The sequence below is a fragment of the Zingiber officinale genome, chromosome 2B (genome assembly GCF_018446385.1).
Source record: "Zingiber officinale cultivar Zhangliang chromosome 2B, Zo_v1.1, whole genome shotgun sequence".
Lineage (NCBI taxonomy): Eukaryota > Viridiplantae > Streptophyta > Magnoliopsida > Zingiberales > Zingiberaceae > Zingiber > Zingiber officinale.
In genome coordinates, this window is record NC_055989.1 from 131,677,179 (window position 1) to 131,701,033 (window position 23,855).

At 41.4% G+C, this 23,855-nt stretch overlaps 1 protein-coding gene across 1 annotated transcript; it reads right to left on the bottom strand.

The window, feature by feature from the left end:
* Nucleotides 1-1,030: 1,030 nt before the first annotated feature.
* On the bottom strand, nt 1,031-22,979 carry LOC122048718 (serine carboxypeptidase-like 51). The gene is made up of 14 exons (XM_042610251.1): nt 22,971-22,979; nt 22,485-22,575; nt 21,730-21,833; nt 21,560-21,667; nt 21,238-21,484; nt 3,223-3,266; nt 3,076-3,143; nt 2,895-3,000; nt 2,638-2,807; nt 2,495-2,564; nt 2,363-2,413; nt 1,575-1,627; nt 1,351-1,489; nt 1,031-1,278 (listed from the first exon to the last, which is right to left on the bottom strand). The coding sequence occupies exons 1-14, from the start codon at nt 22,977-22,979 to the stop codon at nt 1,162-1,164; spliced, it is 1,377 nt and encodes a 458-aa protein (XP_042466185.1). The 3' UTR covers nt 1,031-1,161.
* Between the last annotated feature and the right edge of the window lie 876 nt (nt 22,980-23,855).

Below are 23,855 nucleotides of genomic sequence, written 5' to 3' on the forward strand. Positions count from 1 at the left end.
TCAAACATCAAGATACAACCATTGTCAAACACAACTCGTCAAACATCAAAATATAACTCAAGTCAAGTCAACTCGAGTCTGGTCAATCAGGTCAACCTTGACTTAAGGTTGCACCAACAGTAACTTGTGAGGGCCATAAGTCAACCTGGCGACAAATCTATGCAAATCCATTCCCTGACGTAGCAGTAGGTGACCATTCCTCTGATACAGAATTGGGCGTGTCAAGCATGCGCCTCCCTCTCACCGCCTGATCAGTACATGTGGAGGTAAGTGGCAGCTGATGTAGAGGCTCAACTCAGGCTACATAAGTGAAGGGGTGTTGGCCGATTGAGAAAAATCGAATTCAAATTATGTGAGTAGTTCTCAGTCAGTACAATTGTTGAATGGCTCAATCATTATTCTTTTTCCCCTTACTTTGTCAAAACCCTCTCCCAATGGATATTTTCACAGCTGTCCAAAGCTCTTCCCCTAAGCCCTTCCCCTGTGGAAGGTATCTTTCTTTCCAACTCAAGTTCTTCTCTTGAGGAGGCAAACCCTATTTTTAACATTGTGCTGATTTAAGCATCGGAGGATAAAGTCAGCAATGCCAATCCTTACTGATATATCAGTTCAAAGGCTTGCTCAGCTAGGGTGGACTTTTGTTAGAGGTCAGTTTAGATGTAGCATAAAAGAAGTTCTATCCGTGTGAACCCAATTTCAGGAGATGAATGGAGTGGTAGAGCTAGAGGTTTAGAACTATGTGGAAGAAGATTTTAACTGCATCACTATGTATCTAATTTTTTAAATTACTTAATTTTGAAGATGATCGATCCACTGAATTATCTTGATGTCACATGATGAGCCTGTCTTTAATTAAATTATTAATTATAACTAATCGTGAGAAGTGTGAATGAAGCGAGTTGGTCTGATAAATTTCAATACCTTTTCGATAGTTTTCTTTTATAGCTTAATATTTTATATGTTTTAAAATAGTTAATCAAAATAGGGTTGACCAAGTGAGTTTTAAAATATATGTTTTAAATATAATAAATTAACTGAGAAAGGGAATATTTATCTTTGATAATACAGACAAATTAATTAAGTACACTCCAAAGCATCAATCTGATTGGAATTGTAAAGTATTTTTTGTATGAGGCACTTTATTCTTCTCCGACACCTGCATTATTCCTCTTCCTCCTTTTCTTCTTCTTCTTCCTCTAGGCGGAAGTAGGAAGTAGTAGGAGATTGCGTGAGGTTGGCGATCATCTGCAGCGCGACACAAGGCTGGTCTACTGGAACCTGCACGATTTAAGAAGATTTTTGTTTACTTTTCTGAAGAAACTTCTGTTGCCTCGTTGTTGAGATCCTTACGAAGTGCCCAGCTCTCAGGATCCAGTAGAACTGCAGGTTCTGATAGGACTTGAAGAAGCCCTTGGTGACCCCTGCTTCCTCGGAATTGCAATACAGAGGGCTACGCGGGGTGTTGGTGAATTTCTTCAATCCCTTCCATCTGAAGATTCACAGTTGAAAAGAGAAGGAGGTTATTGCGTACAGGAAGTAGCATTGAAAGGTGTAGCGATGCTTTTCTTGCTCACTTCAGCTTTTGCAGCCATGCATGTGTGCCTTTATTCGAGCAAATCAGGTCGACCTGGGCATGGAAGGAATGATCTCTGTCACTGACAGGGAGTGAAAGATGTTGAATTTGGTTTTAAATTTAAAGTATTTTTTTGATAATGTTTTTAGTTCCACATTGCTAAGTGGAGAAGTTTGGAAGGGCTTATATAGAAAGTCTCTTCCATCCTTGCTTAGCAATGATAAGGGGATCTACACGTATGCGCGGGCCAAGCCCAAATCGAGTGGATTTGTGGGGGTTCGAGCCGGAAATCCATAAATCAGGTGTCACGTATGTGATTAACGCGCGCATGGGGGTTTTTTGCTGGTTTGGTTCAATCTGAACCAAACCAGTTTGGTTTCCGGTTCGGTCTGAACCAAAACCAAACCAGAGTTTGGTTTTTCGGTTTTGTTCCGCGCGTGAGGAAGGGACGCGGACACTGAGACACGTTTCCTCGCTAGCGAAGCAGTGCTTCGTATCTTCTCAGAGTGAATAAAAGGGGACTTGCAGCACCTCTATTCTTCACTCAAGCCTCGAGCTTTCTCCTCCTTCTCCCTTCTCTGTGCGATTCATTCTGCACGGTTTTCTACTTTCTTCTCGTCGAGTTTTTCGCTGCTTTCTTGTCCTGAGGCTTGGTCTTCCGGCGATCTAAGGTTGGGTCCGAGTGTAGCGTCCGTTTTGGAGTGCACCTATGGACAAGACGAGTATATTGCTTTATATTACAACAAAAGATTGGTTCGAATGTGGCTAAATTTGGTGCTGAATTCATACCTGTCCGTTGTAGATAGCCACAGTAATTCCTAGGGAAAGAAGCCTGTCGACCTGTGAAGGAAGGTCATGGCGATCGATTATATATATATATGCACCGAAAGAAATAGATCCTTCTTCGGTTAGTTGCTATACCTCTTTGATTCTTGGCTGCATGAAGCCATTTGAAAAGTAGTCGAAGACGAGATCAGACCGCTCCTGCCACCTGCAAGAGAAGGCATGCAGCAAGAAAGTTTATGTTGAAGAATTTCAGACTAAAGGCATGCAATGGAACATACTTTACATGCTCTGGAATGATCTTCAACTTCTCCCTGATCACACCGTTCATGAACCTTGGGAGGTCGACGGAGGTAGAGGATTGGGAGCTCAGGTATGATGAATATGTCTTCGTCGTCAGCATTTGAGTGATGGGGTCCATCCCGTCATCCAACAAGAAATTGTGGAAACTCTGCAAATGTTCATCGTTAGTGCTGCATTTTTCAGTGAGTAGTAGTAGGGTTCTTGAGTACATTCAGGTTAGAGGGTTGGCTCTCACGACACGGTTGCTTCTAGCAGAAATGAAATACTTGAGCACCCGCCAGGTGTTTGTGGCATTGGCAAGCTCACCATTGTCGATCTCTTCTTTGATTACTCGAGCCATACTGACAGAGTTATTTAGCATGCAGATTAGATGAGGAGGCAGCGAGAGTGAAGCATAATCAAAGAGACTACTCTACCTGTTTGATTTTTCTGCATCCTTTGCGTCGAGCCTCGACATGTCTTGGAGCAGAGGCCCCCATGAGAGCTGCATCGTTTGCGATTTGAGGTTACTTTCGTTACTCAGTTTAAAGAAAATAGCTCGATCGAGAATTCGAAATACTCACCACGTAGTCCTCAGGTGACATCCAGCTATTCCCCAGTGCAACACCTGCTCGATCGTATGCAGGAAATCTGCTGAATCATTGCGATCTTTTTGTACAATGTGATAGGAAGCAACAGATGAAGAACTGATCCCGTCTGGAAACTGAGTCGGACGGACCGTCGGATGAGGTGGATGAAATGTTGACTGAATCGCGACGTCCCGGAGGGGGGTGTGCTGAGACGGCTCCTGTGTTGACCAAGTCTCCAAAAGTTCTCTGGTCAATGCTACTTATAGCCAGCGACCGGGTTGACCCGGCCCCCGGTACCCCGATGCTCGAGGCAGATCCAACGAGTACAAGACTAAGCCATGAAATAATGAAAATGCATATGAAATATGAATGAGGAACGTACCCTGGCCCAGGAGGGCGCCCTCGGATGGGACGCGGCTAGAATTGTCGCGACCCGGAAGAGTAGATGACTCCGATCAGGCTGGAGAGCTGGATCTAACGACGAGAAGCAGAACGCGGCATGGGCCCGGAAGACGAGCTGCAGGTGGGGAGATAATAGCGGCACACAGGCCGGGGCACGAAATCGGCACATAAGCCGAGACCTGAAATCGGCACACAGGCCGGGACAAGAGATCAGCACGCAAGCCGAGACACGAGATCGGCACGCAGACCGGGATAAGACACCGGTACATAGACCGGGAACTAATATCGGCACGTAGGCCGGGACACGGAATGAGTACACAGAACGGCACCTGAGACAATACACAGGCCGGTATACAACATCAGTACACAGACAAAAATACCACAAGCACACAAACCGAAACATAACAACCGCACGAAGGCCAACCTACGACGATGGCTCAAAGGCCCAATCAGTGTCGAACGCGCATAGCGGCATGGATCGGATACCGGATCGACGTCGAAACTGTACGGCAGTGCTGCTCGGAGCATGACAGTAGCTATGCCGTCCGCGAAGCCGTGGATTGGGCGGCGAATGTGCACTGTGCGCATGGCGTGGGTGGTCCAGCGAGCAGCAAAGGCAATCCGACGAGCAGCGAAGGCGGCGAGAGGGCCATCTGTCCCGACGGGTGTAGCCTGGGCTCGTCGAAGTGTGTCGCTAGCGAGAGGTGGCTCATTGGAGTCTGCTGATGGTGAGAGGAAGTGAAGGTGGTGGCGTGGCCGTCGGGAGAAGAGAGAAGAAGAAGCTACGGCATCGTCGTCGAGTGAGTCCGTGCAGTGACAGTGGCGTGAGGAGGAGAGGGAAAAGGAGCAGGTCCAACCCTCCCTTGGCGGCTTGGGGGCGACTGCCGACAGCGGCCGTCGCTCGATGATGTCGACGAGGGACGAAGAAGGCTCCATGTCCTCACTGTGCGTCGGGCGCCGAAGGGGAAGGAGAGAGGAAAGGGAGAGGGGCAGTGGAACATCGGCGATGTTGGCGTGGGGAAGAAGAGGATGTGCGGCCGGAGTCGAAGGAGAGTAGAGGAGGAGAAGGTTGGCGGTGGCCGGCGTTCGAGCCGGCAAAGAGGAGAAGGCCGAGGAAGGCGTGCTGGCGGCGGAGACCAAAACACGGAAAAAGCCCCTCCCTTTTCGCATGCTACAATGCCCTAAATAGAGGTGCTACAGTGTAAAATATCAGAAATAGACGATTATTAATAAGGGAATTTTCCGGAATTTTTCGGGAATTTTTCGGAGCTCGTACGGACGAGTTAACGGGGATAAAAACGGGGCCCGGAAAAGCTTGTTTAGATTACCCCATTTAAATAAGGAAAAGTTAAATTTTTCTTAATTCTTTTCCTTTATTTAATTTTCCTTTTTCCTTTATTTTTCGCCAGTTTCTCTGTTTCTCCTCCCCGAAACCCGCCCGCGCCCTCTTCCCTTCTTCTCTCACGCCGAAGCCCTAATCTCCCTGCCCTAGCCACCCGGCGCCGCCCGACCGCCGACTACCGCAGTCTCCGCCGGCCATCCCGTGCCCTAGCCGAGCTTCCTCCTGTCAAGGCTGCGCCCTAGCATCCTCTCCCGCCACCACAGCGAGCGCCGGAGCCGATCCCTAGCAGCGTCGCCGCCAATCCGACCCGACGCCACTGTCGCCGGAGACGCACGGAGCAGCGCCTCACCTCTGGTGCCCCAGCATCGACCACCACAGTGTAGCAAGCCCTGACGCTGATTTCCTCTCCTCCGACACCCTCTGCCCTCGTCCAGCCGCGTGCCCTAGCCGGAAACCCACGGCCACCATCTCTCTCCGGTGGCCACAGCTTTGCATTCCTCAACCCTAGCCACTGCCTACTTCTTGAAGTGGTGCCGACGCCGACTTCTTCATATCTGTGCGACTGTTTCCCTTTGTGCTACATTGCCCTTCTAGCGCTGGATCTCAGCCTCGGGTTGTTGTGAATTTGCAGACAGTGAGTAAGGTGATCAAACCCCCCAAGGTGAGCCTTGATTTGGTCTTGCATGGTTAGCATGTACACTCTGTGAATTAGACGTTTGATTTGTCTAGGTGCTGATTTGAAAGGGCTGACTTGCTAGGCAACGGTTCCACCTCGCTCCGGATAGGATTATTGGCAGCAACTTCGTCTACTTTGCTGCAATAGTGAATCTTCTCCAGCTGTGATTTGAGGTGAAAATGTGTTTTATGTATGAATTGATACGTACCTAATTTGGTTATAGGATGATACATTGAGGGCGGATCCTTGTTGTAAATTGAGTTGGTTTTAAATGAATCTAATAGAACGATTAGGGTTAAGACCATTAACCTTAGTCAATGGTTAGAATTAATTTTGGGTAGGTAATTGGTTATGTTAATTAGGGTTTTCCCTGATATTAGTTTCGTGGATTTTATTAAGCTATTTAAATTCATTTGAATTGTAGCTAAATAAAATATATCTATATGTTCGACACAGGACTTTGATTCGGGACGGTATCTCGACGAGTATCTTGATTACCGGATTGGACCACTTTATTGGAGGCGGGTACTTTGACTTATGTCTTTGATATGCATAATAATATGTTTAACATATAGCAGTGATTGTGTAATCATTTTGTTTCGGTTGGTCACTACATGATAGTTACATGGTTGCTTGTTTATTTATTCTGCACTGCATATTATTTACCTGATCATATATGTTTTAGGTAGTGACCCAACCACATGCTATGTTATCTTCTGGATCTAGGGTTTATTTGATGCCCTATCTGATTTGTGTACCTTCTATCTGATACATCTTCCAGTGGTACACACTTTGTATTATTTATATGGTCATTACTATGTTATTCATGAGATTGTCATGCTTAGTGTCATGCATCATGATTGCATGCTGTGGGATTGTCGGCTCCACTATGGTTGAGCCCATCGCCAGTTACATGTACTGCACACACCACCACCACCCATGGGTTAGTGGTATATCAGACAGGTGTGTGGCGGTTCTGCTGTTTGGCTCCGTTGGTCTGGTGACTCAGCGTGGTAGCCGGCAGTCAGTTCCGCTCTGTTTGGCTCCGTTGGCATTTAGTGTAGCAGCGTGGTAGCCGGCAGATGGTGGACTCTGTTTGGCTCCGTTGGTCAGATGACTCAGCGTGATAGCCGGCAGAGATATCCTCCCCGTCATCGTGTACTGGGAGTTGAGAGCATTGAGCTCCCCCATTTATGATTTGGGGTCAGAGGATAGGAGTACTCCGACAGCATCCCGTCCACTCGGTCGCTCATCAGGAGCAGTGATGTCAGAGTGCACGGTCACCATATGCATTTATTGCATTTATTGTTTATGATTGCTGCATTTATATGGATGCATATGATTGACATGCATACAGGATTATGGCTTCCCCGGTCTGACGACCCTGTTACCTTTGTACTTTGATTCCGGTTAGTACAGTTATCTCCTGATTTCGTTTCAGTTGCATTTATCCTTCTCGTATTCAGGAGACTGTACGCATGATTAGTGTTGTCTGTTATTTATTTTATTATGCATATCAGTTGTACCCGCTGAGTGTTGGACTCACCCCGCCTCCATTGTTGATATATTTTCAGGTTGAGGCTGTCCGGAGCAGTTCCAGTCGCTGGTCCCCACAGCACGTAGTGCTAGTCCATCTGCTGGTTTTTGAGTTGTTATTTTATTTTAGCTTTTCTCTATCAGACTTTGTTTTAGTCTTGTTTTGGATTTTACATATGGATATTGTATGAAATCCTTCCGTTTGATGGACTTTTGGTATGATTTGGATTTTATTCTACTACATGTCTGCCTGGACGGCAGAAGAGGTGAGTTCGTCGGATTTGAGCTTTACGAGTGTAGTTGAGTAGGGTGGATTTCGAGTCAGAGTACTATTGTTTGTGATTACTATTATTAACTGCGTGGTTGTGGCAGCCAGAGGCTGAATATCTATATAAACTGCGTGGTGATTATTTTTATTTATTGTTATAATTCCAGCCGCCTGTGGCTGAGGTATATGTGTTATGTAGAAGTTTCAGATTGTCCGCCATACAGGGGAGATGCTGTCGAAATTTCTTCGGACAGGGACTCCTCTGGGGCGTGACATACAGTACATTGACCAAAATGCCCTCCCCCTCTCCATTAATCCCTCCTCTGCCCTTTATACCTAGTCACATCACAAGCTTCCCCCTCAAGTCTAGTCGAAGGAGGCGTAAGTCCGACTGACTAGACCCAGCCAACGATAAACAGAATCGCTACTGAATGCGAAGTTATATCGCGGGTCTGTCATATAATCGTGGAACGAGTAACTGTGGACGACGAGTACCTGGCAGAGCGACGAAAAGAATAAACGCCGACATGTCAAGCGAGTGTCAAAAGAGCGATCTGGCGAATGTCGAGCAATAGTGAATCGCAACCTGGCAATAAAGAGCGTGACTGAGCAAGTGTCGACCGAGCGATAGTGAATCGCGACCTGACAATAAAGAGTGTGACCGACCGAGTGCCGAAAGAGCGATCTGGCGAATGTCGAGCGATATCGAGCAGACGGTCGAGAGATGCTGAGTAAAACGATCGAGCGACAATAAATCAATACCGGGCGACCGAAGAAATACCGACCGAGCGATAATAAATCAGGACCGAGTGACCGAAAAGTGTCAACCGGGAAACCAAGAGAATGCATATATGGCAGAATAAGACCGAGCGAGCGATGTCGAGTGATGTCGAGTGCGTAACCGAGAACAACATTGAGCTATGGGTCGATCGGCGTAAAGCGAGTAGCCGAGTGGCACCAGTGAGCGGTCGAGCTAATGGCCAAGCAACAACGATGAGCGAAACGTGAAGGGCGAGTGTCAGGCAGAGCGACGAGGGGAGCGAAAGTATGATGGGTGTCGGTCAGAGCAGCGATCGGAATAGTGAGTGTCGACCGAGCCACAGCGGTGAGCGAAACACGAATGCTGAGTGCCGAGCAAAGCGGCGAGTGAAGCGAATATGATGAGTGCACGGCAGATCGGCAAGTGAGCGGTGAGTACCAACCGAACCACAGCGATGAGCGACCTGCTAAGGATGAGTGTCAGGCAGAACAGCGAGTAAAGCGAGTGCGATGAGGGCCGGGCAGAGCGACGAGTGCAGCGGTGAGTGACCTGCTAAGGATGAGTGTCAGACAGAACGACGAGTAAAGCGAGTGCAATGAGGGTCGGACAGAGCGGCGAGTGCAGCGACGAGTGCCGATCGAGTAACAGCGCTGAGCGAAACGCGAACGATGTGTGCCGAGCAGAATGGTGAGTGAAGCGATGAGTGCCGACCGAGCAACAGCGAAACGCGAATGATAAGTGCCGAGCAGAGCGGCGAGTGAAACGGTGAGCGCCGACCGGGCAACAGCGAAACGCGAATGATAAGTGCCGAGCAGAGCGACGAGAGAAGCGGTAAGCGCCGACCGGGCAACAGCAGTGAGCGAAAACGTGAGCTGAGAGTGCTGGGCAAAGCGGCAAGTGAATTAAGTGTGATGCAGGTTAGGCGGAGCTGTAAGTGAGCGGTGAGCATGATGAGTGTCGGGCATAGCGGCAAGTGAGTGGAGTGATGAGTGCCGACCGAAAGGTCGTTGGGCGTGAGAGCATGCTCATTTATAACTCACACTGGGGCGAGAGTCTGGGACAGCCGATCGAGCAGCTCGGTCGTTGGGCGTGAGAGCATGCTCACTTATAACTCACACTGGGGCGAGAGTTTAGGACAGCCGACCGAGCAGCTCGGTCGTTGGGCGTGAGAGCAGAGCTCACTTATAACTCGCACTGGGGCGAGAGTCTGGAGGCATGAGAGCAGAGCTCACTTATAACTCGCACTGAGGTGAGAGTCTGGGACAGCCGACCGAGCAGCTCGGTCGTTGGGCGTAAGAGCAGAGCTCACTTATAACTCGCACTGGGGCGAGAGTTTGGAGGCGTGAGAGCAGAGCTCACTTATAACTCGCACTGAGACGAGAGTCTGGGACAGCCGACCGAGCAGCTCGGTCGTTGGGCGTGAGAGCAGAGCTCACTTATAACTCGCACTAGGGCGAGAGTCTGGAGGAGTGAGAGTAGAGCTCACTTATAACTCGCACTGAGGCGAGAGTCTGGGACAGCCGACCGAGCAGCTCGGTCGTTGGGTGTGAGAGCAGAGCTCATTTATAACTCACACTGGGGCGAGAGTCTGGAGGCGTGAGAGCAAAGCTCACTTATAACTCGCACTGAGGCGAGAGTCTGGGACAGCCGACCGAGCAGCTCGGTCGTTGGGGGTTGCGCGTGAGAGCAATGCTCACTTATAACTCGCACTGGGGTGAGAGTCTGGAATCCCGACTGGGAGGTGATCTAGAGGCCTGACCAGTACTTGATCTGGAGACCTAACCAAGAATTGATCTGAAGGTCTGACCATATCTGATTTGGAGACCTGACCGGGAAACATTCTGAATGTCTGACAAAGAAGCAATATGAAGGTCTGACCAGGCATTGAGCTGGAGGTTTGACCAAGGCCCGACCTGGAGACCTGATCGGGAAACATTCTGAATGCCTGACAAAAAAACAATCTGAAGGCCTGACCCGGCATTGAGCTGGAGGTCTGACCAAGACCCGACCTGGAGACCTGACCGGGAAACATTCTGAATGCCTGACAAAAAACAATCTGAAGGCCTGACCCGGAATTGGTCTTGAAGCCCGACCAGGAATTGGTTTGGAAGCCCGACCGGGAATTGGTCTGGAGGCTCGACAAAGAGATCGTTAGCGATACCCCGATCCGAGACCGGCGGTGATACTCTGGTCCGAGACCAGTGGTGATATCTCGACCCCGAACGGGGGAGGATAAGCCTTGAAGGCCATAGAAGCGGAGCCCATAACGAAATGAAGAGATAGAGATTTTATCATACCTGATCGCGAAGTGATGTCAACCAACTAAGGATCTGTCTCGGTCCCTCAACTCCCAAATACCCGTGGAGCAAGGGGAGAAGATAAAGAGCGTGAAGCCGATATAAGAGAGCAAAGCCCATAGCCGTAGAAGGAAGCAGAGCACCGTAGGTGAAGAGAGCAACACCTGTAGATGTAAGAGGTTGCATAACAAGTGAAGGATGCAGAGCATATAATAATAGTAGAGTGAAGTGCATATAGCAGTAAGAGAATGCTGAGCCCATGGTGAAAGATGCAGAGCTTGTAGCAATAAGAGGATGCAGAGTCTCATGGTGAAGGGTGCAGAGCCTGTAGCAGTAAGAGGATGCAGAGCCTCATGGTGAAGGGTGCAGAGCCTGTAGCACACATGATGGAGGAACTGGGCCCCTGGTCCCTGATCGGAGAGTAAGGTCCCTAGCCTGTAATCAAAGAGCGAGACCCCTAGATCCTGATCGGGAAGTGGTACTGCAAGTCTATGATCGGGGAGTTGTGTCCCAAATGTATGAGTGGGGAGCTGTGCCCCTAGAGTATGAGCGGGGAGCTGTGTCCCAAGTGTATGAGCGGGGAGCTGGGCCCCTAGTGTCCGATCAGAAATTGAAGGCTCTAGTCTTTGATCAAGGAACTAGGCTCTTACTCTTTTATCAGGGAAATATAACAGTTCCTATAATCATAAAAAGAGAGCAGAGCTCGTAGCATACCTGATCGGGAAGTCGTGCCAACCAGCTAAGGGTCTGTCTCGGTCCCTTAACTCCCAAATACCCGTGGAGTCAGGGAAAAAATATAACGGAAAAACTAACCTGTCAGTCAGCTGAAGCTCCACACGATCCCTCGACTCTCGAATACCGGTGGAGTGAGTATAGAATATAATATATGCGTCGAGATCCTCCGAGATTGTGATAATGGCAGAGAACCTCCCTGTTGGTGCGGGTAGCACTAACGGTCTAATCCAGGTTTTGATGAATGACAAATAGGTTAAGTTAGTTGTGTTGTTGTCTGACACCTTTATCAAGTGTGCAGGAAAAGTCCAGCTAGGTCGACGGGCTGACCGGATAGCTGGCGAGAAGTCCAGCTAGGTCGACGGGCTGACCGGATAGCTGGCGAGAAGTCCAGCTAGGTCGACGGGCTGACCGGATAGCTGGCGAGAAGTCCAAGCGGGTCGACGGGCTGACCGGACGCTTGGCGAGAAGTCCAGACGGGTCGACGGGCTGACCGGACGTCTGGCAGGTAAGTGAGGTAAGTCACTGGAGGGGAGTGACTGCGAGGACGCGTTCCCGGGTAGGGAACATTAGGCGTCGATCCGGCTTAGATCCATTTCGGATATCTAAGTCGAGATCGTGACTAGATTCCGATCTCGGAAAGACGGAATCTAAGTCATACTTTGCTCATCTATAAAACTGTGCTAACATTCTTTTGCTGCAGGGTACATTTGCCTTGGACTAACCTTTTCTTGCAGGAGAAGGACTTTCTGGAGATGGGATCCGGGCGCCCGGAAGGCAAATTTCATCCAGCCGAGTCGTCGCCACGTGGAGCATCATGGTTTGTGCAGCTACGTCACATTCCAGGCGCCCGGAAGGGATTCAGGCGCCCGGGACAGCATATAAAAGAAGCCCCAGGCAGGAGCTTCAGAATCAATCATCAACTAAGAATCCAAGATCTGCTGCTCTGTGCTCTTGCGACGCTACGAAAAGCTCTCCGACTCAGTGCTGGTTTTGTTTTAATTCTATTGTCGGTATTTTCTTTATCTGTCAATTCTTGTACTTAACTCTGTAATATTCGAATTGATAGTGATTGCCCAACGAAAGTGGTCAAGGACCACGGGCCTTCGAGTAGGAGTCGTCACAGGCTCCGAACGAAGTAAAAAACAACTGTGTTCATTTACTTTTCCGCTGCGTTTAAACTCTTATTTTTTCGAATCGATATTCACCCCCCCCCTCTATCGAATCTAACGGTCCTACAAGTGGTATCAGAGCAGGTACCGCTCTGATTTGGTGCAACCACCAATCAGACAAAGAGGGGGTCTTTTTAAAGAAAAATTATATATCGTTCGTTTTTAAAATAAAACCTTACGCCTTTCGTTTTTTCCCTCCAAAACTGTTTTTGAAAAATACATCGTCATCTTTTCACTATTATTTAGTATCGACAAAATATTACATTTTCAAAAATTTGAGATAATATTTTTTTATTAATATTTTAATACTATTTTATTATTTTTTAAAAAAAAAAATTAGTGAAATATTATTTTTTCCAGCACTGCTAATCCAAGACCAAGTCTTGGGATTTTGTCTTTGTTTCATTGTGTGCAAGAACAATGTCTTTTCAAGAAGGATGGAACCCCAATGAACCACCACCGTACGATGAAGATTTCAACTACTGGAGGCGAAGAATGGAATGCTTCTTAGGAAGCGTAGATATCGATTATATGCTAATATTGAAAAAACCTTCTCAGAACTCGGAACTGAATAAAAACGTAAGTAAAATTATTTGTAATATTTTACCTAACAATATCATATGCAGACTAGAAAAATACAAGAATGCATATGAGCTGTGGACCCAGTTGATCAAGCTTCACGAGATGGCAATGGAGCTAGAAGATCAAGTTATAGTCGAATCCGGACTCGAGTCAGATCCAACGGAGAAGCCTGCTGAATTAGGGGTTGCGCTCAAGGTTAGTAATATTTACCAAAACACCCTTGCTAGTAGTAGTTTAAAATATGTGCATGCTAATTTGGATATATCTGAAAGTATATGTGAAAATAGTGTACATGACAATACTTGCGAAAATACCCCTAGGACATTTTCTGATAAAACAAATATAATTAATTCAGAAAATACAGAAAATACCCCTAGGATATTTTCTGATAAAACAAATATAATTAATTTAGAAAATACAGAAAATCTGAAAATAATTAATAAATCTAAAAATTCGAATTTAAACCTAAACAAATTTGAAAATTCAAACAAAAAGGATGACAAGGTCAATATCAATCTAGACACAATTAATAAATTGTTTAATAATCTAGACAATATCAATCTAGAAAATTCTATCCAAACCCAAGATAATTTAATTAACAAAAAATTAAATTTTAATGATAAGACTTATTTAATAAATTCCACTAATTATATTAACTTAAAAGGTAAAGAAAATATAAGGATAAAATCAAACACTTTTATAAAATCAAAACGGAAGTTAACAAACTTAAAATTAAATGTTAAAGATAACATATTAAACAAAAATAATCTAGAAAATTCAAAATTAACAATTAATAAAAAGTTAAAAGATAAACCCTTAAAGAAATATAATTCAAACAATTTAATTAACTCAAAATTAAATAAAAACCTAAACTTTAAAAATAAGCTACTAAAGAAAGATAAGTCAATTAACCCAATAAAATTAAAATTGAAAGAAAATTTAAATATTAAATATACTCTTTTAAAGAAAGATAATTTGACCAATTTAATTAATTCAAAATTAAAAACTTAAATTTAAATTACAAATTAAACATTAAAACTTAACTAAAACTAACTCTAATTATACAAGAAATCTTAAAAATAAAAATCAACAATTTAGGGGGAGGCTCCAGAATAGCTGGCACCTCCAAAAATAATTTACCCGACAGGGTAACCGAAACAAACTTACCCGGTAGGGTACCCAAAAACCAACCTACCTGGCAGGGTAGTTAGGAATAGAATAAACAAGGACAAAAGTTTAACTTGACAAGTAGTACTGGTGAAGTTTTGAATGATAATACGTCGGGGAAGCTTGGGCATCGCATGTCTAGAAAGATATGGCTTTGATCTGGTGTATTTGGCCAAGTGGAACTGACCGAAGCTACCCCTTACGGATCCTAACTAGGTAGACCAAGGTTTGGTACTAAGCTCCGTGGATAGGACTATTCGGAAAACCTCGAAGGGTTGGTTACTTCTAATGATGTCCAGGTGACTCACCAAGCTTAGAAGTTTATCCGAAGAATGCCTATTTGTTGAGACCAAAGCCAAACCTGAATCTAACACAAGTTAAACCAAACTCTGTAATTAAATCTAATTCATCTCACAAAATTATAGGATTCCTTGATTGATAATCTAGATCGGGTGAGATGAATAAGGATTAAATTAAATAAGTTTCAAATTAAAATTAATTTTCAATTTTCAAATTAAATTAAAATTAATTAAAATTAAAATTCGAATTTCAAATTCAAATTATAATAACTTTAAAAACTATTTTAAAAATTCTTTAAAAACTATTTTTAAAAATTCTTTTAAAAAAAAAATCTATTTTAAAAATTCTTTAAAAACTATTTTTAAAAAAATTCTTTTTTAAAAAAAAAATCTATTTTAAAAAATTCTTTAAAAACTATGTTAAAAATTCTTTAAAAACTATTTTTAAAAATTCTTTAAAAAACTATTTTAAAAATTCTTTAAAATCTATATTAAAAATCCTTTAAAAACTATTTTTAAAAATTCTTTAAAAAACTATTTTAAAAATTCTTTAAAATCTATTTTAAAAATTCTTTAAAAACTATTTTCAAAATCCTTTAAAAACTATTTTAAATATTCTTTATAAACTATATTTAAAAATTATTTTAAAAATTCTTTAAAAATTATTTTAAAAATTCTTTAAAAACTATTTTAAAAAATTCTTTAAAAACTATTTTAAAAATCCTTTAAAAACTATTTTAAAAATTCTTTAAAAACTATATTTAAAAATTATTTTAAAAATTCTTTAAAAACTATTTAAAAAATTCTTTAAAAACTATTTTTAAAAATTATTTAAAAAAATATTTTAAAAATTCTTTAAAAACTATTTTTAAAAATTCTTTTAAAAAAAAATCTATTTTAAAAATTCTTTAAAAACTATTTTATAAATCCTTTAAAAACTATTTTAAAAATTCTTTAAAAACTATATTTAAAAATTATTTTAAAAATTCTTTAAAAAACTATTTTAAAAATTCTTCAAAAACTATTTTTAAAAATTCTTTTAAAAAAAAAATCTATTTTAAAAATTCTTTAAAAACTATTTTAAAAATTCTTTAAAAACTAAATTTAAAAATTCTTTTAAAAAAAATCTATTTTAAAAATTCTTTAAAAACTATTTTAAAAATCCTTTAAAAACTATTTTAAAAATTCTTTAAAAACTTTTTTAAAAATTCTTTAAAAAACTATTTTTAAAAAAAATTCTTTTCTTTAAAAAAAAAATCTATTTTAAAAAATTTTTTAAAAACTATTTTAAAAATCCTTTAAAAATTATTTTAAAAATTCTTTAAAAACTATTTAAAAAATTCTTTAAAAACTATTTTTAAAAATTCTTTAAAAAAATATTTTAAAAGTTCTTTAAAAACTATTTTTTAAAATTCTTTAAAAACTATTTTTTAAAATTCTTTAAAAACTATTTTAAAAATTCTTTAAAAACTATTTTAAAAATTCTTTAAAAACTATTTTTAAAATTCTTTAAAAATTATTTGAAAAATTCTTTAAAAACTATTTGAAATTTTTTTTAAAAACTATTTTTAAAATTCTTTAAAAACTATTTTTAAAATTCTTTAAAAATTATTTTAAAAATTCTTTAAAAACTATTTTAAAAAATTCTTTAAAAACTATTTTTAAAAATTCTTTAAAAAACTATTTTAAAAATTCTTTAAAAACTATTTTTTTAAATTCTTTAAAAACTATTTTTAAAATTCTTTAAAAACTATTTTTTAAAATTCTTTAAAATCTATTTTAAAAATTCTTTAAAAACTATTTTTAAAATTCTTTAAAAACTATTTTTAAAATTCTTTAAAAACTATTTTAAAAATTCTTTAAAAACTATTTTTAAAATTCTTTAAAAATTATTTGAAAAATTCTTTAAAAACTATTTGAAATTTTTTTTAAAAACTATTTTAAAAATTCTTTAAAAACTATTTTTAAAATTCTTTAAAAACTATTTTTAAAATTCTTTAAAAACTATTTTAAAAATTCTTTAAAAACTATTTTTTTAAAATTCTTTAAAAAACTTTTTAAAAATTCTTTAAAAATTCTTTAAAAAATTCTTTTAAATATTATTTTAAAACATTTTAAAAATTATTTTAAAAAATCATTTAAAATTTTTTAAAAATTATTTTAAAACATTTTTAAAAATTATTTTAAAAACTCTTTTAAAAATCATTTAAAAAAAAAAACTTTAAAAATTCTTTTAAAACCTTTTAAAAATTATTGTGATTTTAAAAATTATTTTAACTTAAAAATTATTTCAAAAATTATTTTAAAAAAAAACTTTTAAAAATCATTTAAAAAATATTTTAAAAATCATTTTAAAACTATCTAAAAATTTTGTATCATTTTGAATGAAATTTTGTTAACTTAAAAATAGTAATAATAAATTATTTCTATAGATTATTTTCACTTTAAAAATTATTATTTTGACTTTAAACTCATTTTTAATCTTAAACATCATTTTAACCTTAAAATTAATTTTTAATTTGACTTAACTAAAAATTAAATCTTAAACTAAAACTTAATATTGAAATTACAATTAAAATTAAAATATTTAACTTAAACTTGAAATTAAACTTAAACTTAAATTAACCACTAATATTAATTTAAATCTAAAATCAAAACTGAATCAAACATATGTTAATTGACATAAAACATATTATAAAAATCATTTTAAATTCCTTTTAAATGCTGTTTTAGAAATCCATTTAAATTTTTTTTATAATAATAATAATTATAACTAACACTTTCATTGACCAGCTCAATTAAGTAATATGAAATTTAAATTATTTCACTAAGTATTAAATTATTAAATCAAGTAAAAACTAATCAATAAATTATTGATAATGCTTAACTGTTATTGAATTAATAAAATCTTATCTTATTTAACCTTAAACTAAAGTTAAGCACCTGAATCTAAAATTAATTAATAATTGATTAATCAAATTCAAATAAACAGTTATACCAAGGATACAGAGATAATAATATATGTATTACTAAATTAGACAAATGTGTTAGGGCTTTGAAATTTAACACAACCAAACCTTAGTATTAAAGGGGAGATATTAAATTAAGGGGAGTAACCAATTCAGGGGGAGGTTCAATTTCTTTTAAATCCCCTAGAAAAATTAATAAATAAGGAGGATTAATAAATTAAAGGAATATCAATATCAAATTCAGGGGGGGTTTATTTTTTAATTATCTCCTTCAGCGTTATTTTTTTAATCTTCTCTTTAAAATCTCTCTAGAAAATTCTACCTCATTTTAAAAAAAAATACTTTGAATATTTTTAGCAAATATTTTTAAACTTTTAAGTATCAAGTTCAGGGGGAGAAATTAATTAAAATTTTGTGTGTTTGAAAAATGTTTTTTTACATCTATTTTAAAACTAACTTATTTTTAAAACACTAGTTTTCAAAAAGTTAAATTTAACTAAGTTTAATCCCACCTAATTTTCAAACCTGATTTGAAAAATTAACTATTTCCAAAATTAGCCTTAAAAATAAATTTTGGCAAAAATTTTATTTCTTGAAAAGTTTAATTTTTGCTTTGTTTTAAAAATCGAAGTTGAAAAATTTACCTTTTTGAAAATTAAATGTTACTTAAACATAAAAAGTAAATTTGAAAAACCTGTCATGAAAATTTCTACACGCTTGAAAAGTTAAACTTGATTAACTTTAACTTTTCAAAACTCAACTTGTCTACCCCAAGTCAACTTGACTATTTTTTAACTTGGTGTTAAAAAATTGCACTTTTATCTTTCAAATTTTGAACCAAACTTAGTTATCTTTCAAAATTTGATTACCTGTTACAGTAACTCTTCACTATGATTATTTACCTTTGTTCATTTTTTGATGAATGCCAAAGGGGGAGGAGGGTTAGGTGGTTAAGTTAGCTAAACCAACTTGAAAATACAAACTAACAAACTTTACAACCACATAAATGCATGTTGTTTTCTTGCATATGTTTTCACTAACTTAACCAGGTTGTCATTCCATCAAAAAGGGGGAGATTGTTGGTGCGGGTAGCACTAACGGTCTAACCCAGGTTTTGATGAATGACAAATAGGTTAAGTTAGTTGTGTTGTTGTCTGACACCTTTATCAAGTGTGCAGGAAAAGTCCAGCTAGGTCGACGGGCTGACCGGATAGCTGGCGAGAAGTCCAGCTAGGTCGACGGGCTGACCGGATAGCTGGCGAGAAGTCCAGCTAGGTCGACGGGCTGACCGGATAGCTGGCGAGAAGTCCAAGCGGGTCGACGGGCTGACCGGACGCTTGGCGAGAAGTCCAGACGGGTCGACGGGCTGACCGGACGTCTGGCAGGTAAGTGAGGTAAGTCACTGGAGGGGAGTGACTGCGAGGACGCGTTCCCGGGTAGGGAACATTAGGCGTCGATCCGGCTTAGATCCATTTCGGATATCTAAGTCGAGATCGTGACTAGATTCCGGTCTCGGAAAGACGGAATCTAAGTCATACTTTGCTCATCTATAAAACTGTGCTAACATTCTTTTGCTGCAGGGTACATTTGCCTCGGACTAACCTTTTCTTGCAGGAGAAGGACTTTCTGGAGAAGAGGGGTCCGGGCGCCCGGAGGGGATCCGGGCGCCCGGAGGTCCGGGCGCCCGGAAGGGATCCGGGCGCCCGAAAGGCAAATTTCATCCAGCCGAGTCGCCGCCACGTGGAGCATCATGGTTTGTGCAGCTACGTCACATTCCAGGCGCCCGGAAGGGATTCAGGCGCCCGGGACAGCATATAAAAGAAGCCCCAGGCAGGAGCTTCAGAATCAATCATCAACTAAGAATCCAAGATCTGCTGCTCTGTGCTCTTGCGACGCTACGAAAAGCTCTCCGACTCAGTGCTGGTTTTGTTTTAATTCTATTGTCGGTATTTTCTTTATCTGTCAATTCTTGTACTTAACTCTGTAATATTCGAATTGATAGTGATTGCCCAACGAAAGTGGTCAAGGACCATGGGCCTTCGAGTAGGAGTCGTCACAGGCTCCGAACGAAGTAAAAAACAACTGTGTTCATTTACTTTTCCGCTGCGTTTAAACTCTTATTTTTTCGAATCGATATTCACCCCCCCTCTATCGAATCTAACGGTCCTACAAGTTACGTCGTCCATCTTCATGTTCCAGAACAGGTGAAGGAGATTCCCATAGACGGCGCCAAATTGATCCCATCCGGAAGCTGAGTCGGACGGACCGTCGGGTGAGGTGGATGAAATGTTGACTGAATCGCGACGTCCCGAAGGGGGGTGTGCTGAGACGGCTCCTGTGTTGACCAAGTCTCCAAAAGTCCTCTGGTCAATGCTACCTGCAGCCAGCGACCGGGTTGACCCGGCCCCCGATACCCCGATGCTCGAGGCAGATCCAACGAATATATGAGTACAAGACTAAGCCATGAAATAATGAAAATGCATATGAAATATGAACAAGGAATGTACCCTGGGCCAGGGGGCGCCCTCGGATGGGGCGCGGCTAGAATTGTCGCGACCCGGAAGAGTAGATGACTCCGATCAAGCTGGAGAGCTGGATCTGACGACGAGAAGCATAACGCAGCATGGGCCCGGAAGACTAGCTGTAGGTCAGGAGATAATAGCGGCACGCAGGCCGGGGCACGAGATCGGCACATAAGCCGAGACCTGAAATCGGCACGTAGGCCGGGACACGAGATCGACACGTAGACCGGGCTAAGCAACCGGTACGCAGACTGGGATAAGACACCGGTACGTAGACCAGGAACTAATATCGGCACGTAGGCCGGGACACGGGATGAGGACACAGAACGGCACCTGAGACAACACACAGGTCGGTATACAACATCAGTACACAGACAAGAATACCACAAGCACACAAACCGAAACATAATAACCGCACGAAGGCCAACCTACGACGATGGCTCAAAGGCCCGATCAGTGTCGAACGCGCATAGCGGCATGGATCGGATACCGGATCGACGTCGAAACTGTACGACAGTGCTGCTCGGAGCATGACAGTAGCTATGTCGTCCGCGAAGCCATTGATCGGGCGGCGGATGTGCACTGTGCGCATGGCGTGGGTGGTCCAGCGAGCAGCAAAGGCAATCCGACGAGCAGCGAGAGGGCCATCTGTCCCGACGGGCGTAGCCTGGGCTCGTCGGAGTGTGTCACTGGCGAGAGGTGGCTCGTTGGAGTCTGCTGCTGGTGAGAGGAAGTGAAGGTGGTGACGTGGTGGCCGTCGGGAGAAGAGAGAAGAAGAAGCTGTGGCGTCGTCGTCGAGTGAGTCCGTGCAGTGATAGTGGCGTGAGGAAGAGAGGGAAAAGGAGCAAGTCCGACCCTCCCTTGGCGGCTTGGGGGCGACTGCCGACAGCGGTCGTCGCTCAATGATGTCGACGAGGGACGAAGAAGGCTCCATGTCCTCACTGTGTGTCGGGCGCCGAAGGGGAAGGAGAGAGGAAAGGGAGAGGGGCAGTGGAACATCGGCGATGTTGGCGTGGGGAAGAAGAGGAGGTGCGGCCGAAGGCGAAGGAGAGTGGAGGAGGAGAAGGCTGGCGGTGGCCGGCGTCCGAGCTGGCAAAGAGGAGAAGGCCGAGGAAGGCGTGCTGGCGGCGGAGACCAAAACACGGAAAAAGGCCCTCTCTTTTCACATGCTACGGTGCCCTAAATAGAGGTGCTACAGTACATTGACCAAAATGCCCTCCCCCTCTCCATTAATCCCTCCTCTGCCCTTTATACCAAGCCACATCAAGAACAATTTTAATTTTACCTCCGAGCTTGAGCTTCAGTTTTCCAGCTCTGATGACGTGGAGAACTGACAAGGTCGTCGTCACCGCAAACCGGCCGCCGTAAGACTCTGCCACGACGAAAAGGGGGTTGTTCCTCTGCTGCATGGTTGTGTTCCCGTTGTAGAGTTTCTTCAGAAGCGCAGTCAAGTCTACTGCTGCCTCCCAGTCGCTCTTCGCCAGGAGGCTCTCCTCCTCCACGAAGCTGAACCCTGTGCCCACTGGATTCTCCTGAGTAATTCCCATTTCATTAATGGAGGAGGAGCAAGTGGTCGACGGAGGAATGAGATCGGCATGGAAGCTTACCACGAAGAGGAGATCGGCCTTTTGCAGCCATGTCGAGTTGCAAGGCTTGAGGTTGGTGTCCAGCGGCCCAATCTCTTGGAAATTGCCAATCCCAACTCCGGACGCACTCTGTTTCGTTCAGAATTCTTACAACACATGGAACAGTTGATCGAAAGAGAAAGGGTTCTTACAGGTCCACCCTGTAGCCACAGGATAGTTGGCCATGGAGTCAAGTTCCACCGCCGCCACGCAGACCGCCTTTGGGTCGTAAGCCGTAAGGGACCATGTAAGCTTCCTGAAACCAACAAAAATGTAAGGGTGTGTTTGGTTTGATATTTTCCCATTTTCATTTTCTTTTTTTTTTGGAAATAGCTGTTTGTTGTGTGTTTTCCATTTTCGTTTTCTGGAAAATGAAAAGTCATTCTCTAGAAAAATAGAAAATGATATTTTATCATTTTCTAACGAAAATGGGAAAAGGCGCTGAGATATGGAAAATGAGAAAACGCGCTGCCTCCATGAGAAAACGCGCTGCCTCAGGAAACTCGAGCCGATCCAGCTCCTCATTCACGATTTCGCCGCTTCGTGCTCGAGCCCGTTCCGCCGTCTTGTCCGATTCATGCTCATGTTCTTCGTCGTCTTCTCCTCCTCTTCGCTGCTTCCTGCTCCAGGCTTTTCCAAACCAATCTGAGTTCGCCGATTCATGCCCACTTCGCTATGACTCGACCTCTTCGTTCCCTTGGCGTAAGCTTCTTCACATGATTTCCTTTGTTTTCTTTTGGTTCTTCTTTAAGGGAAAATTTTCTTTTTGTTCTTCTATTTGCTTCCTTTATTTTCTTTTTGTTCTTGTGCAAACGGACCCTTTCTGTTCGCTGGGATTCATTCTCCTATTTTGATCCCAAAATTCTAGGTTTGGGATGAAGATGCAAGGCACATTACATTTTCTTACGAATCCCAACTTGCTTCTGCTTTCGTTCATATTCTTGCATGATCTTCTTTTTATCAGCCTCAAGAAGTTGCAGTTTTTCAATGTTAAATTCCTAATACAACCAAAAAGGTATCAAATTATTAATTTAATAAAGGGAAACGTTTTACCAAGTAGCACACAAACTAGAACATGCATGCAACAATATTTTGAGATAGAAGGAGAGTACCAAGTGAAGAGCAAGTGATTATAAACTAAATTCTCTCACATTTAAATACTGCTTATCTTTTTCAGTAGCATTGCTTATCTACTTTATATCTAACAATGCATATCACAAGTACCATTGTCTATTGCAACTCAATCTCAGGGCCTTGTTTTCTCTACATTGGGGCATCAACTTACTAGATGAAAAGATTAAAACTTGGATGTACGTACCAATTTTTTTTCTCTACATGCATGTAACTTGCTTAGGGTATTGCTTTGGGTATTACATTTTCTAATATATGTTACCAAACACATTTTTATGTCGGCTTTAATATTGGCAATTTTTAGAGATTACATTATGGGAGGGCATAACCCAAGTATCGAAATTGAGAAGTATGATTGGTCAAAGACAAATGTTGTCATGTTTGTCAATATCATTTATGAAAAAGTGAAGCACAATAAGTTACAAACATCTACCTTCACTAATACGGTTTGGGAGGAGATCAACAAAGAATTATATCAGGTTACGAACAAGAATTATAGTGTAGAAAGGCTCAAAGGTAAATGGAATCGTCTACGCACAAGACAACGTCTTTTTGCAGCATTGCTTGCGCATACTGGTGTGACAATGGATCCTGACACCGATAAAGTGAATGCTCCAGAGGAAGTGTGGGCAGAATGTGGGCAGAATTTTATCTGGTAAATACTTATATCTAATCAAATATATAATTTTATTGTATGTTTATGTATAATAAAATGTATTTTTTTGTAATCAATGGAACATAAAAATAGAAAGGAGTATAAGTCAATACGAAAGAAAGGATGTGATCATTTTCACATTCTTAGTGAAATTTTCGGCAGGACAACTGCAACTGGTGATATGCATAGAGCTTCTACTCAATTACCTCCCACATCTAATGAAGAGAGAGAGCTCGAAGAAGCATTCATTAACAGAGGTGTCAGCTCATATGTTGAAGTTGTCGATGACGAGAATGAGGACGTTGGAGGGGAACCTAACAATCGGCGACATCGTAATACAGAACCAACTGAGAGTCATCGACGTAAAGATCCTAAGCGTTCAAAAATTGGAAAATATGATGCTTATATGGATAAGTGGAGTGATACCTTGCAACACCTGAGTCAAGAATCTATTGCTAGGCAAAAATACCTGGATTTGAGGGCTGCTAAGTT